Here is a 16715-nt window from a genome sequence, read left to right on the forward strand (position 1 = left end):
GGATTTCAGATTCAAAATGGACTGACCCTATCACACTGCTAACTTGGCCAGTCAGTATTTGTCAATAACATAGAGGCTTTATTCAAGAGATGCACTGGGTTGTGAACTATTGGAACCCAGGGGTGATTTCAGGATTTTGTGGGGCCTGAACCTTATCTAGTAAAAACATTTTTAAAAAAGTATGAATACAAAAATTTCCAGGGGCCCTCCCAGGACCTTGGAAGGGCCTGTGCAAGTGAGAAGCCCTGAAGCTTAGGCTCTATTCAATTCATCATCCAGCAACCACAGCTGGGGCCTCTTTTTTTGTTCGTTTTTTACAAACTTACATAATGCCGGGAAATATATTGTTTCAACTTACAAACACCACAAAATGGTGTCATACTGGTCATAAAATTACCGGCACCTTCCCTTGGCAACTTGCCTTTGGAAAGAAATGCAATGGGCCTATAGGTCACATGTGCCAAATATGACTCTGCAGTGTAGCTTTGTTTACCAGAAAGATTTGACCCAAACAAAGGAGCCCAGCCCCTAACACACTTGGTGTGTTGAGACCCTCGTGCCAATCTCTGAAAGTAACTGTGACTTAGTTTGAAGGGTTCAGCTCTATTCTGTTTATATGAAATGAGTATTAATTTCCAGTATCAGCTGGCTCTGATTTTTTCATCACCATGAAGCAAATGCCCTTTTCTGTTAAGACGAACACAGAAACTCGAGATAAGCAAGTTAGTGTCTCCTCAAGTCTTTCTTACCCACCACCCATTCCTGCTTTGTCCTCTCCTGGTCACCCTGCTGTACAGATCCCCACATGGCTCTCGTATGTTTCCCTTCAGCAGCCGCTTCCTCCTTGAGGAATGAAAGTCCCTTGGGGATAAAGTCCTCATCTTGGTGTGTCTTTGAGATGGATTTTTTACCCCCGGCACTTAGTAGAGTACCTGGCACAAATGGACATGGCACTCAGTGAATGTTTTTGAGTGAATTCATTACTTTTTATCAACTGTGATTCCAGCATTTTCCCGGCATTTCCTACATAATTGTAGTGAAGCTGGCTAGATGATGATGATGATGATGATGACGATGATGATGATGATGATGATGATTTGAGACAGAGTCTCACTCTGTCGCCCCGGCTGCAGTGCAATAGTGCGATCTCGGCTCACTGCAATCTCCGTCTCCTGGTTTCAAGTGATTCTCCTGCCTCAGCCTCCTGAGTAACTAGAATTACAGGTACCTGCCACCATGCACAGCTAATTTTTGTATTTTTAGTAGAGACAGGATTTCACCATGTTGGTCAGGCTGGTCTTGAATCCCTGACCTCAGGTGATCCACCCACCTCAGCCTTCCAAAGTGCTGGAATTACAGGCATGAGCCACCGCTCCTGGCCACCAGATTCTTATGAGGGACTCCCAGTGTTATAAAGTGCTTAGTAAAGGTGGTGAGTTTAAGACGTTTGTATTGATGCTCCCTAAACCTGTTGGTGGAGGGACCTAATGAGCCTGTTCTCTGGTGTGAGGGCAAAAGAAAAACAGACCCTCAGTGTCCTTTTCCTAAGTTAGGCATCAGCAAATTAATGAGGACAGAGAGGAGCACCTGCAGAAACTGCTGCTCTAGTTCAGACACATCCTGAATGCCTCCCTCTACCTCAAAATGAACTGTGTGAAACTAGATTTCTGAACCACAAGAGAGGTGGAAAGTCTTTTCTAAAGTCAGATGTCAAGGAGAATCTTCACCTTGAGTCTAAAGTCCCCTTCAGGCCATTGAATATACCCACTCCGATTTGCTGGGTATGTTCTACAGAGAAATCACAGAATTTTTGCACTTATAGTGGAAGAGTAGTCAGGAAAGTTTATGGAATTCAGATACAGTGATGTATTTTCTTTACAAATTTTTTTTTTGCATGATAGCTTAACATAAACATGATCTTGGCCAGGCATGGTGGCTCACACCTGTAACCCCAGCACTTTGGGAGGCTGAGGTGGGCGGATCACCTGAGGTCACAGGAGTTCGAGACCAGCCTGGTGGGGAGGTTGGAGTGCAGTGGCACAATCTCGGCTCACTGCAACTTCCACCTCCCAGGTTCAAGTCATTCTTGTGCCTCAGCCTCCCGATAGCTGGGATCACAGGCACCTGCCACCAAGACCTGCTAATTTTTGTATTTTTAGTAGAGATGGGGTTTTACCATGTTGGCCAGGCTGGTTTCAAACTCCTGACCTCAAGTGATCCTCCCACTTCGGCCTCCCAAGGTACTGGGATTATAGGTGTGAGCTGCCATGCCCGGCCCTACACTTTGGATCTAACGTTGATTCCTGCTCATATGCAGAGTTTCTAACTGCTTAAATGTCTGCAACATTTAGCTGCAAGGAAGGAAGCTTACACAAAGTCCTCCAGGAAGCAAAAAGCTGCACCACCACGTCCAGCTAATTTTTTTGTATTTTTAGTAGGGATGGGGATTCACTATGTTGGCCAGGCCAGGTGTTGGCCTCAGGTGATCTGCCTGCCTCGGCTCCCAAAGTTCTGGGATTACAGGCCTGAGCCACCCCACCCAGCAACATGGCTAATTTGAGAGTCACTTCTTTGATGCCTTTTCTTGACCATGCCATAGGTCAGAACTAGGAGAAGCAGAGCAGGTCATATATAAGCTATGTATGTCTCTTGGCCTCTTTGTACCTTAATTTCCCCATTTGAGAAAAATGAATGGATCTTAAGACATACTTTTCAAAGTTCATAATAGGCTTATACCCAGCTAACCAATAATTGTATGAGTTTTTATGCATAAATAGTTGTTTACATGTATTTATCTTCTATTTCACTTACAACTTGTGTAAAAACTGCATTCCGTGCCAGGCCTGAAATGTTCCAAAGCTCAGTTCTGTGAGTAAATTGCAACCAAGATTTCTACAAAAAAAGACACAAGCCAAAGAAAAAAAAATTATTTCAGAACATTTATCATTTGCCATGATTCTAATTTATATAGGATGGAACATAACCTCAATCCTTCCTGTATGCACTAAGGAAATCTCACGGTGGAAGATACTGGCTTATGATTTATACTTCAACATTGCACATGTGGTGTATTAGCTACAAAACAGTGAACGCTCAGTAAACACCTGTGTGAAGTGTGAAATGATCTTTATTTCTCTAGAACAGGATTTCACAACTTCAGTGCCATCGACATTTTGGACTCTATAACTTTGCCATGGGGGTTTGTTTTATACCTTGGAGGATGTTGAGCAGCATCTCTGGCCTTTGCCCACCAGATGCCAGGAGCACACCCACAGTTTTGTCAACCAAAACTGTCTCTGGACATTACCAAATGCCACCTGAGTAGAAAATCACACCAGCTGAGAACCACTGCTCTCTGATGATTCACTAAGATCTGTGTAATAATTCTCACAAGAATCCTTGCTAGAGACAAAAAGGATTTGCTCTATAATTTTAGTAGCTTTCTACTGGTAAAACTTTAATCATATTTCAAAATGAATAGCAAAGAGGTTTATAATTTTTATAAAAATTCCAAATTTAATAAAGTCATGTGTAACTTACGTAAACTGCAAAAATGGTAGTGGTTCAAATGTACGTCTTTCAATAGACTGTATCTTATTGCAGGATAAATCTCTAGAAAAAGCAAAAGGAAAATATTGCCTTGGTTAGTTATTAAATGTCAATTAGTATGAATAATAGCAATAGTGCAGAATAATATTGAATACACATTTTTCATCTCAACTCTAAAGGTTTGGGCTTGGATTTGAACTTTCCAGAGCCCCTAACCCTGCCCATACCTCTCCTAGAGTCTCACATTCATGGTTTTAATAAATAAAATATACAACTTAACAAACTTTGGAATGAATTTTTCCTGAGAGCAGTAGACTTGATTAGATGCCCTTTAGTAGTCTCATCAAATCCTAGATTATGAGCTCAAAGTTTTTATCTCTATATATAATTTCTAATATTAGAAAAAATAGTCGGGCCGGGTGCGGTGGCTCATGCCTGTAATCCCAGCACTTTGGGAGGCCGAGGTGGGAGGATCCTGAGGTCAGGAGATCAAGACCAACCTGGCTAACACGGTGAAACCCCGTCTCTACTAAAAGATACAAAAAATTAGCCGAGCGTGATGGCAGGCGCCTATAGTTCCAGCTGCTGAGGAGGCTGAGGCAGGAGAATGGCGTGAACCCAGGAGGCGGAGCTTGCAGTGAGCCGAGATTGCACAGCTGCACTCCAGCCTGGGTGACAGAGCAAAGACTCTGTCTCAAAAAAAAAAAAAAAAAAAAATCCTTTCACATCATTTGAAAGAAAGTTACCCCTTTACCTAATATATAACTTTGAACTAATTCAAATCATATTCATAGAATCAGTTTCTATCATATTAATAGAAATTCATCTTTGGTTTTATATTGTTTTAATATTTCATGAAAGCAATTTTTTCAGTTACACAGTGATGGGACTGGTCCCTCCCTCTTTACCTGGATGGTGTAACGCTGTCCGGCTGATGTCTCCATCTCTAGTCTCTCCCTTCCTAAACTATCCTGCACACAGTCATCAGATAAACTCTCCATAAGTGGTTTGCAAAGACCAGCATTTCCTGGGAAATTATTGAAGATGCAAATTCTTGGTTCCACTCTAGACCAACTGAATCAGTAACCACGAGGGCGGATCCGGAACTGAGTTCTAACGCGCCCTCTCAGTGATTGTGATGCAGATCTATCTATAGCACTGCTGCGGTAACATGGTTCCCCATGATGGCTCCTCAGCTGGGCATTCAAAGCCCTAGAAGATCTGTCTCCAATTTCCTACTCTCCCTCCTTGTACTCTACAGGTACTCATGGCATTCCTCGAACACTTTCCTGCGCTTTGCCCTTCTCCCATTTTCCTTTTGCAAGTTTAGAATATATTCCCCAAGATGTCTGTCCGATGTTACACGATGGCCCTTCAAAGTCCTATTCAAATGGCATTGTTCTAGTAACATCTTCCTGGGTCCAAATTGAAGGCATTTTCTCCTCTTCTGTGCTCCAGAAATAATTTATCCCTCCTATGCTGCAGAAACAATGTATCCCTCCTAGTGCCCATATCCATTTCTTCCTTTTAATGTAGTTATTTTTTATCCCATTTCTTCTGAGCATAAACTCCTTGCAAGCATGGACTAGGTCTTCTCATCCGCATTGCCCACCATATTTAAAACTGACACGTGGAAATAAAGCAAACTCAAATATTTGTAAAATATATGAATAGCTGGGGGAGTGAGTAGAAGGAAAATGACTATTTTAAAGGAAATGTAGTTTTATTACTTCATGGCCTCTGTAGCACTTTGGCATCCACTTGAGGGTCTTTACACCCACTTTCCTTAAGCCTTCTACATTTGAAAGAATCTGTTTGCAAAAGAGCATCGCTGATGAGCTTAATAAGGATTAATGACATACACACCTCTATGGACAAAGGATAAGAATCAAGCTTGCTTTTTTTTTTTTTTTTTTTTTTTTTTTTGAGACGGAGTCTTGCTGTGTCTCCCAGGCTGGAGTGCAGTGGCCTGATCTCGGCTCACTGCAAGCTCCGTCTCCTGGGTTCACGCCATTTTCCCGCCTCAGCCTCCCAAGTAGCTGGGACTACAGGCGCCCGCCACCACGCCCTGCTAGTTTTTTGTATTTTTAGTAGACACGGGGTTTCACCATGTTAGCCAGGATAGTCTCGATCTCCTGACCTCGTGATCCACCCGCCTCGGCCTCCCAAAGTGCTGGGATTACAGGCTTGAGCCACCGCGCCCGGCCAAGAATCAAGCTTTCATAGCAATGAACATAGTATCTTCTTGTCTCTAAACAGACAGAAATACTATGCGGGTATCCCTTTCTTGGTAACAGGGCTGAGGAGATAGTTATTTTGTAATTAGTGAAAAGTCAGGGGCATTTCTGGTATGCTTCTGAGTGTAAACATTTCTAGCTCTACCACTTAACCATCATTTTAAACATCTGTTTTCATATAACAATTCCTGAACTGAAATCCTTAATACCAGTCTATTCTCTTGGTAGCTCAATATTCTTGATAATATTATTTACATAATTCAGCTGATTTTTAATATTTAAATGTTAATTTAATTCCAATTAAATTACCAAAAAACTCTGGATTAATGATGTTCAAATGAATGTAGGTGGTCTATATTTTCTTCTCTGAAGTTAACTTTAATTCCTTTCGTCCTACTAAACCAACTTTTTCAAATCTCTTTTTTGTGAAGGTCAGACAGTAAATATTTTAGACTTTTTGGGCCACATGTGATCTCTGTCACATATTTCTCTTTGTTTCTTTTCTTTTTCTTTCACAGTCCTTTAAAAATGCAGAAAGCATTCTTAACTTAATGGACTATTTAAAAATAGACCATAGATTAGATTTGATTTATTGGTTGTAGACTGAATAGAAGATGATGGTGTGTGAACACTTATAAAACAAGGTTCATATGAGTGTCAGTCACTGCTCAGATCTTATTACTATGTGAAATTTTTTTCTGTCTGTATTGTGTCTTGATAATTTAAAAACTGAAAATGCATAGGATGTAGCTAATGCTAGAGATGGGCTAAGACCCTACAGAAACTTACAGAATTGCAGAATTTTGTTGCTGGAAGAAATATTAGAGATTATCTAATTTGAACCCCTTATTCATTTTACAGATAATACGACTAAAAACTCATAAATGTGATTAACTAACTTACAAATACTGGAGGGATAGCAGGCCTTCAAATGAATCCTTATGTAATTCAGTCAAATAATTTTCATTGAGAATTCTGGAAAATGAAAAAGTTATTTCTAGATTAAAATGCAAAGTACAACTATTTGCCGCACAGGACTATGTCCTGCATGTGGGGGAAAGCTGGGTCATGGTCATTTTAAGACGGTGGTATCTGCTCTGCTTTCATTCAAACCTTTTCTTACATTTTCCTTTTTGTGTCCATCTCTCCACCACCACCACCACCACCACCACCACCACACACACACACACACACACAAGCACACCTCTACCCACTCTTTTCACCAAACTGTATATTTCATGCCTCCTCTCTAGATCACAAAATCCCTTTCAGAATCCACCTGTGGGTGGCACCAAGATCAGCAGAACCTCCATTTCCTCCTCTTTCTCTAAACCTTAGTATGAAAGCCCCACATGGAACCATGTCAGGGCTGCAAGTGAAGCCATTCAACCTTTTTCCCCCATTAAAAAAAAAATATGAGAACTACAATGTGCATAAAGTGCACAGGACATCAATGTTCTTTATATTTAATTTAATTTAATTTCTGAGACAGGGTCTCACTCTGTTCCCAGACTGGTCTCAAACTCCTGGCTCAAGTGATCCTCCTGTCTCTGCCTCCCAAAGTGTTGCGATTGCAGACATGAGCCACCTCACCTGGCCAAATATTCAGTTTAATAATTATAAAGCAGATACCCATGTAAACATTGTTACAAAAGATCATTGCTAGCATTCCAGAACCCCAGCATGCCCCATCCCATCATATCCCTCTCTCTAACCCTAATAGGTAACCACTATCCTGACCTTCGTAATAATTTTCTTGTTTTTAAAATGTAGTTCTGGCCTGGCGTGGTGGCTCACGCCTGTAATCCCAGCACTCTGGAAAGCCAAGACAGGTGAATCACCTGAGGTCATGAGTTTGAGACCAGCCTGGCCAACATGGTGAAACCCTGTCTCTACTAAAAATATAAAAATTAGCTGGGCATGATGGCGGGCACCTGTAATTCCAGCTACCCGGGAAGCTGAGGCAGGAGAATCGCCTGAACCTGGGAGGAGGAGGTTGCAGTGAGCCAAGATCGCGCCATTGCACTCCATCCTGGGCAACAAGAACAAAATTCCATCGAAAAAATAAAGCAATTCTCCTGCCTCAGCTTCCCAAGTAGATGGGATTACAGGCACCCACCACCACACCTGGTTAAGTTTTGTATTTTTAGTAGAGACGGGGTTTCGCCCTATTGGCCAGGCTGGTCTCAAACTCCTGACCTCAGGTGATCCGCCCACCTTGGCCTCCCAAGGTGCTGGGATTACAGGCGTGAGTCACTGTGCCTAGCACGTGTTTTATTTTTAATTTAGAACTCATGCATGACTTGTCTATATACGTTGAACTAATCATATGACACACAAACTGTTGTGAAAAATGCCAGTTACTTCGAATGTAAGCATTTTTTCCAAAATCATTTATGTGTCTAAACCAATTCTTTCTATAAATCAGTAAGAAAATGATAAAACGATTCAACAGGAAAATGAACAAAGGCCAGAAAACTCAGAGAAGAAACACAAATGTTCAATAAACATATAAAGACATTTAATTAAATTCATGAGTAATCAGAAAAATTCAAATTTAGATGGACTCCCTTTTATTCATGCATAACATCAACAAAAAGTTGGAGAATACCCAGTGGTGAAAGGTGTGGGGATATGAATGCTGTCATCTTCTGCTGACAATAGAGTAAGTTGGGACAACATTTTTAAGAGCAATTAAAATTTTATATCTACATAGTCTTCACCCCAACAATTCCATTTCTAGATATCTATTCTACAGGAATACTTGCCCATGTTCACAAAGAAGCATGTACAGGGATTTCATTGCAGCAATGTATGTAACAAGAAAACTAAACTAAACATTCATCAATGGGGGAATAATTAAATAAACTATGATGCATCCAGACTATGAATGATGCAGGGGTTTAAATGAATGGGGTGACCCTCTGAGTACTGGGAAGGAAACAAATCTAAGGCATGTCATGAAGTGAAAGAATCAAGGTGCAAGATGTTACCATTTATGTAAAGAAAAAATTTTTAAAACCACACAGCAAATCTATTTTGCTTTATGTAAATATGTATGTAGGCAAATGGGAAAAAGTCTGGAAGCATGTACACTAAATGCAGAGTAGCATTACCTCAGGGATGCGGGAGTAGGGCACAAGGGGGGTTATTGTTATACCTGTTACTACATTTTTATACATTAAAAATAGAATCATGGGCTGGGGGTGGTGGCTCATGCCTGCAATATGAGCACTTTAAGAGGCCAAGGTGGGAGGATCACTTGAGTCCATGAGTTCAAGACCGGCCTAAGCAACATAGGAAGACCCTGTCTCTACAAAATATACAGAATTAGGTGGGCGTGGTGGCATGCACCTGTGGTCCCAGCTACTTTGGAGGCTGAGGTGGAAGGATTGCTTGTGCCTGGGAAGTGAAGGCTGCAGTGAGATGTGATTGTGCCACTGCACTCCAGCCTGGGGGACAAATTAAGACCCCGTCTCTGAAAAAAAAAAAAAAAAAAGTCAAGAAGGAATATAACTGTGTATTATTTGTATGATAAAAAATAAATTTAAATTACCTCTTATTTTAAAGAGAGCCTACCAAATTTAATTTTTAAATAACCATAGGATTGCCATCAACAGAGGTTGATTTGGGGTGTGGAGGAGAAATATCTTTTCTCAGCGGTACCAACCTCGAAATTCTGGACCAAGAAGGCTCTTACAGTGCAGTTAGTTTTTTGTCATATTTGGAGAGAATATACTCACAGTTTCTCGGTCCAAATGTATGCTTTCCATACATTTCCATCAATGTACGAAATATAGTTTCCTTGGAAATTTCTGTGAAGAAACACAGTTTATATCCTTGAATAGGTAGGAAAAGAATGAACAGGATAAGAAATGGCAACCTTGTTGGGGATATTCAGAAACAGAAAATAATACCTGCTTTCTCATTTCCACAGCTATCAGCTTCCCAGTTTACAAAATTAATCAAGAAATAATGCGGGGCCACTTGCACAAATGAGGCATCTGCTGGAAGCTTAACTTCCTGTCCATCCCATCTCTTGGACAGATGATGCCAGTTAATTACTTTGAATGTAAGTATTTTATCCAAAAGCACTTATGTGTCTAAACAGATTCCTACAAATCAACACAAAAATGGTAAATAATTCAACAGAAAAATGGGCAAAAGCTTACCATTATGAACAAATAAGAAGAAGGAAACCCAATGCCAGGTAGCAACAAAGCTTTGGTCCGGTGCCCTCTGTTGAAACATCCTAGGCTTTTTATTTCCACTCCTATTACAACTGACCTGATTTGGCCCCTTCACATTTTACTCACAGATTTTGCTAGACCTTTCTATTTTGTCTCCCTGAATTAAGCTTTTCCTTTTGGACACATTACATATGGATTCTAAAATAATCCTTTGCATGTCTACACTTGAACATAAAGCAAAAAACAAAATAAAATAAAATAATCCTCCTGTTTTAATCATTTCATCTCTTGCTTGGAAACTTTCAATGGCTTTCCATATCTCACTGTGTAACTTTCAAAATCCTATAGCTGATAGTCAAGGTTTTACATAATCATATCTGCATTGCTCCCTCACCTAATTCTTTGCAGCCAGATTGGTCTACTAAATTCCAAGCATACCAGTAGCCATGCCTTTGCCTAGACTGTACTCCCATTTTTTTCTATTTAACAAATTATAGCTACTCTTTAAGACCCAAGTAAAATTTTAGCTTATCCATGTAGCTTTCCCTGATCTTTACACCTCAAGGATCACAGATTCTGGCAAATTCTAGCACCAATAGTCTGCATTATCTTTTAGTACTTAATTATATATACCTCCCTTTTTATGCCTATTCTCTTTCGTCCATCCTATCATTTTCATGTTTTGGAGACAGTACATGTGCTACGTATAGCACATGTACTATATGTGCTACAACAAGTGCTACATATAGAAAGCCAGGGACAAAGATGAGTTGTGGACATAACTGAAGTACTGAGTAATCATGTTAACAGCCAACACTCCTATATATGCTAGGCACTGATGAAGTGTTTCATATATTCAGTCACCTAAATTTCACAACAATCCTATGAAATGGGAACTAGCATAACCCCCAGTTGAAATGTGAGGAAATTGAGTCACAGAGTGGAATAACTTGCTCTGGCTCACCAACCTAATAAACAGACCTGGGTTCAACCCCAGGCAGCCTGGTTCCGGAATCAACTCTTAACCACTTAGAGCCTCATCACTGAGATCGGGAGAGGGACAGGCTGCTGTAAAGAGGGTGAAGCAAAAACGGGAGGAGAGCAGTGGTTAAGCAATGATGTGATGGGGCTAAATAAAAATGGATAAGAAAACGAGTAAAAGGCTAGAGTAAAAGTAAAAGACTGGAGAAGGGGGCTAACATTAAAGGAGAATGAGGAGAAGGAAGAGCTGACAAGCAAAGGTGAAAGCAGAAAGTCAGTTGTCAGGATGGCTTGGGGAGATAAAGAAAGCCCAGGAAGGCCTCCAGGAAAAGGCTGCCAAGTCAAGCAGGAGACAGAGGACAATTGGGGAAAGGTGATTCTTACAAGATGGTGAAGGTGCCATTGTAGGTGTTGGGCTCTGGCACAGGCACTTGGTGGAGCCTCTGCTTTGGGCTGAGATTAATACACGACAGCGTCTCATCTCCGCAGGTACAGAGCTCACATATGTTGGTGCTTGTGGAGGCCTTCTGTTCCTCTGATGCAGTTAAAGTCTTATTTTGGGCGTAACTTACAGACTGTACCAATGAATTTTGAGTAGGTTCTAGTTCAGTACGTGGACCTGTGACTTCAGTCAGTTTTCGATGCAGAGTCTGAACCTGGTCTGGACGAGGAGCTGTAGTCGTCTCCAGGGCTGTAGAATGTCCAGTCTCTGTAGTGGGCTCTGGAGTTACAGCAAGCCCTGGGTCTGGAGGCTGAGTTGAGGTCTCCTCTGTGGTTGGAGATGGTTTAACCTCTGTAGTAGGTTCTGTAGTTATGGTAAGCTCCAGGGCTAGAGGTTGAACTGTGACTTGAGTCAGGTGTGAATGCTGAGCCTGACCCTTGTCTGAAGGTGGAAGTGTCACCTCAGGGTGTTCTGGAGGAGGAGCTGTAGTCGTCAGGGCTGTTGAGGGTTCAACCTCTGTCGTGGATTCTGGAGTGCTGGTAAACCCTAGGTCCAAAGGTTGAACTGTGGCTTCAGTCAGGTGTGAATGCTGAGTCTGAACCTGGTCTGGATGTGAAAGTGTCACCTTAGGATGCTTTGGAGGAACTAGAGTCTTCTTCAGGGGTGTAGAATGTCCAACCTCTGTAGTGGGTTCTGGAGTGATGGTAAGCCCCAGGTCCAAAGGTTGAACTGTGGCTTGAGTCAGGTTTGAATGCTCTGGAGGTTGAGCTACAACTACATTAGGGAGCTCTGGAGTCTGAGCTGGGGCCTCCTGCTGGGTTAGAGAAGACTCACTCTCCTCAGCGGTCTGTGGATGCTCAGCTGCAGCCTCCTGCTGGGTTGGAGAGGGGTTCTCATTATTAACAGGTTCCGGAGATTGAACTGAAGTCTGTTGAATTGCTGAAGGTCCAGCCTCTTCCAGTGACTCTGGAGGCAGAGGTGGGCCCCCGTGCTGGATGGCGAGAGGTTCTGCATCATTACCTGGCCCTGAGAGCTGAGCTGTAGCCTCCTGGAGGACTGGAGAAGTTCCCACCTCTGCACTAGGCTCTGTTGCTATGGTGAGCTGCATGTCTGGAGGCTTAACAGAGATGTTGGGCAAAACTGAGTGCTGAGTTTGATGGTGACCAGGAGGTGAAACTGTGACTTCATGATGTTCTGAGGGCTGAGCTGGGGTCTCCTGCAGGGCTGGAGAAGACTCCACCTCCCCAGAAGACTCAGAAGGCTGAGCTGGCTGCTCCTGCTCACTGGGGGAAAGTTCATGCTCCATAGGAGGACCTGCAAGCTCAGTTGGGGGCTCCTGTTGGGTTGCAGAAGGTTCCGCCTCCTCTGGAAACTGAATCGGGGCCTCCTGCTGGGCTTGGAAAGATTCTGTCTCCTTGGTAGGCTCTGAAGTTATGGTAACCTCCACATCTGCAGGTTTAACTGTAATGTTGGGCAAGTTATAATGAGCTTGATCCTCACCTAGAGGCTGAACTGTCACCTCACGATTCGGTAGAGTTAGACTCTCCATAGAGGATGCTGGAGGCAGAGCTGGGGCCTCCTGCTGGGTGGAAGAAGGTTCTTCCTCCTCAGGGAGCTGTGGAAGCTGCCCTGGGGCTTCTTGCTGGAGTGAAGAGGATTGGATGTGTTCAAGCGTCTCTGGATTTTGAGTTTCAGGTTCTAGATGGAATTGAGAAAGTCCAACTCGCTCAGGGGGCCCTGGAGGCTCATCTGAGTTCACCCGGAGTCTGGAGGCAGTCGATTCCCGGGGTGGGGCTGACATCTGCGAGGAAGCAGAGGGCCCCAGGTAATCAAAGTCCCCCGGGTCTCCCGGGGGAGTGGGCACATGGGGAGATTCCCATGGGAGATGGGAGGCGCCGGAAGACCGGGGCTCAGGCGGCCCCAGGGGGTTAGAGGTCAGCTGGAGCGGGTCCTTGACCCACTCCAGAGGCTCAGCCTCCTTGCCTAGTAGACACAATAGTTGCCGTATGAGGAGGAGCCATGGGCCCCAGAAACGCAGCCGGGACATGATACAGGCTGGAGCTCCGCACTGAGCGGGAGTCATTCTGGCAGCCCTGAGAGGCTCGTGCCCCTTATAAGCGTGAGCCCCGCCCTGTCTTTATGACACCTTTATTTATGCCACCTTTATTATACTCAGGTCCAGATCTGCTCCATGTCACCAGGGCAAGCTTATGTCACAATCCCACCCAAGCACCCGTTCCCACCCCACCCAGCCGGAACACCCCACCCCTCCCCTTCCCTTAGTGAGGAAGGATTTGGGCGGCAGACCCAGGTGGTCCCACGACTCCAGCGGCCTGCAGGAGTAGGGTGGGGTGGGATGGGATGGGGTGGGGTGGGATGGGATGGGGTGGGGTGGGGTGGGGGCGCGGCAGAGCTTCCCAAGGAAGTCACAGGACCTCGCCTCATGATATTCACAAGTGCTAGTCCAGTTCTGGCAGCCTGAACTCTTCCTCCTCCAAGGTGAAATCCGAGCATACTCTTCCTTCCAGGGAGAGCAACTGACCTGCAAAATGGGCGCCAGTTCGGGTGGCAGGCACGACGCACATTACAGTCATTTATTCCAAAATGTTGCTGTTTTCGCTAAACTTTCGGTATCTTTTGTTGCATGTTTTGCATGTTTGATAATGAATTCACCACCCTACTAGGTAGGGGCTGCCAGGGAACAAGCGAGGACTCCACATTTTCTGTAGGAGGGGTGTTGGGGGTGGGCAATTCAGTCTGGGAGAGAAGGCTTTAATCCCAGTGAAGAGCCCTTTGCACTAGCCTGGGAGGAGGCTGAACTGTCATCCTGCCTTGACTCAACACAGCCATTACCCTAGAAGTTACAGCGCCACCCTTCAGAGATCTACCCTGTGTGCACACATGGAGAAGAGGCTTAGGCTGTTAAAGTCAACATGTTAAATAACGTCCTGAAATGCGACTGTAATTGTAACACAGCTGACTTCCCCCACAGCCATTCTTACCTATTTTGTTACTGTCTGGCACAATTATCAGCATGTAAACTCCAAGAAGGTGCTTCATCTTATTCCAGTGCCTAGCAGAGGCACAGGGTGCACAGTGATGGTTTTAAAATGGAAGGGGAGCCAGGTGCGGTGGCTCACACCCGTAATCCTAGAACTCTGGGAGGCCGAGGTGAGTGGATCACTGAGGTCAGAAGTTCGAGACCAGCCTGACCAACATGGTGAAACTCTGTCTCTACTAAAAATACAAAATTAGCCAGGTGTGGTGGTGCATACCTGTAATTCCAGCTACTCGGGAGGCTGAAGCAGGAGAATCGCTTGAACCTGGGAGGCAGAGGTTGCAGTGAGCCTAGATTGCAACATTGCACTTCAGCCTGGGCAACAGGAGAGAAACTCCGTCTCAAAAAAATAAAATAAACTAAAATTGAAGAGATTCCAAGATTTGCCTCATTTAGGGATGGATCTATTGTTATAATCAGATTCCTGAAATCAGTGCTGACTTCCTCTCACATTTCACAGGAACCTAGACTTCTTAAAGCTTGAAGTTTCCTTGGAGGGTTTTATTTAAATCGAATTAAAATGATTATTTTACAGGTAAAAACTTCAAAACACTTTGCAACTTTGGGGTGAAAGTTAAATAAAGCACTGTAGCCCCAAGTTGAGTTCCCACTGAAAGGATACTTTTGCTCCTTAAAAAAAAAAAAAAAAAAAATCTACATATAGTAAATAGTGACTGTTTTGAGATTTAGAAACTTATTCCCTATTTAAGAGCTTTCATATGCAGTCATGCGTTACTTGCCATGTGAGGAGCTGGAGAAATGTGTCATTGGGTGATTTCACCATTGTGCTAACATCATGGCGTATACTTACACAAACCTAGGTGGTGTAACCCACAGCACACCTAGGCTATATGGTATGGCCTACGACTCCTAGGCTACAAACCTGTACTGTATGTTAACTGTACTGAATACTAAAGGCAACTGTAACACAATGGCATGTATTTGTGTATGTAAACCTGGAAAAGGTATAGTTAAAATACTGTATAAAAGATAAAAATTGGGCCCGGGTGCAGTGGCTTATGCCTGTAATCCCAGCACTTTGGGATGCCTAGGTGGGTGGATCACCTGAGGTCAGGAGTTTGAGACCAGCCTGGCCAACATGGCAAAAAACAGTCTCTACTAAAAATACAAAAATTAGCTGAGTGTGGTGGTGCGTGCCTATAATCCCAACTCAGGAGGCTGAGGTAGGAGAATCACTTGAACCTGGGAGGTGGAGATTGCAGTGAGCTGAGATCACACCACTGCACTCACTCCAGCTTGAGCAACAGAGTGACTCCATCTCAAAAAAAAAAAAAAAGAAGAAGAAGATAAAAATGGTATACCTGTATAGGAATAGCTCCATTATACTCTTATAGAACCACCATCATATATGTGGTCTATTGTTGACTGAAACTTCATTTTGCAGCACAGGATTGTAAATGATTGACAGAAAAATCTTCAGCAAAATATTCCACCCAAGGTACATGGGAGATATTGAGATCCAAGTAATAAGCCATATTTGAAAGGCATTATCGTTTTCGAAAGCTGTAGCACAATCATTCTTGAGGCCACTTACATCTCCCCACATCTCTGGGATTCTGTTTGAAGGGAGTTCTAAAAAGGCCTGTGTTCAAGCAGCCCAGCTTCCCTTACTCCTGGGGCCAGGGGAGACTAACCCCTCTCCTGTGTCCACAGCTGTAGTAACACAGTCCTCAGTTCTGTCTCCAAACTCCAAATAAGGGGTCAGAGCCAAGGGTCAAAACTTTAGGAAAAGCCCCAGAAATACCCTGCACTCAAAAAGCAGTTTCGGAGTTTCACATTTTCCTGAGAATGAAGGAAATTATCCTCCAAATTCTGCTGCTTATTTTGAATTATGATTACACTGGCTATGTTATCTGACCCTTGAGTTGTTTTTCTTTTCTTTTCTCGAGTCTTCCTCTGTCGCCCAGGCTGGAGTGCAGTGGCATGATCTCGGTTCACTGCCACGTCCACCTCCCAGGTTCAAGCAATTTTCCTGCCTCAGCTTCCCAAGTAGCTGGGATTACAGGTGCCCGCCACCACACCCAGTTAATTTTTGTATTTTTAGTAGAGATGCAGTTTCACCATGTTGGCCAGGCTGGTCTTGAACTCCTGACCTCATGATCTGCCCGCCTCAGCCTCCCAAAGTGCTGGGATTACAGGCATGAGCCACCATGCCTGGCCTGTTTGTTTATTGAGATGGAGTTTCACTCTTGTTGCCCAGGCTGGAGTGCAATGGCGTGATCTCGGCTCACTGCAAC

At 43.6% G+C, this 16715-nt stretch overlaps 1 protein-coding gene across 5 annotated transcripts in view; it reads right to left on the minus strand.

The window, feature by feature from the left end:
* Positions 1 to 16715, minus strand: part of LOC105469571 (leucine-rich repeat-containing protein 37A3-like) — a 75243-nt gene that overhangs the window by 24287 nt on the left and 34241 nt on the right. For 3 of the 5 annotated variants that reach the window (XM_071083313.1, XM_071083314.1, XM_071083312.1), the window contains exons 1-5: positions 11342 to 13497; positions 9530 to 9601; positions 6690 to 6761; positions 3541 to 3612; positions 2812 to 2892 (exon numbers count right to left, since the gene is read on the minus strand). In XM_071083313.1, coding sequence (XP_070939414.1) covers positions 2812 to 2892; positions 3541 to 3612; positions 6690 to 6761; positions 9530 to 9601; positions 11342 to 13482 — 2438 coding nt within the window. In that variant the 5' untranslated portion in view covers positions 13483 to 13497. Of the gene's footprint in view, positions 1 to 2811; positions 2893 to 3540; positions 3613 to 6689; positions 6762 to 9529; positions 9602 to 11341; positions 13498 to 16715 lie in introns of those variants that run through there. The other 2 variants (XM_071083315.1, XM_071083317.1) reach the window with 2 other exon arrangements.

Source organism: Macaca nemestrina, chromosome 17 (genome assembly GCF_043159975.1).
Source record: "Macaca nemestrina isolate mMacNem1 chromosome 17, mMacNem.hap1, whole genome shotgun sequence".
In the NCBI taxonomy this organism is placed as follows: domain Eukaryota; kingdom Metazoa; phylum Chordata; class Mammalia; order Primates; family Cercopithecidae; genus Macaca; species Macaca nemestrina.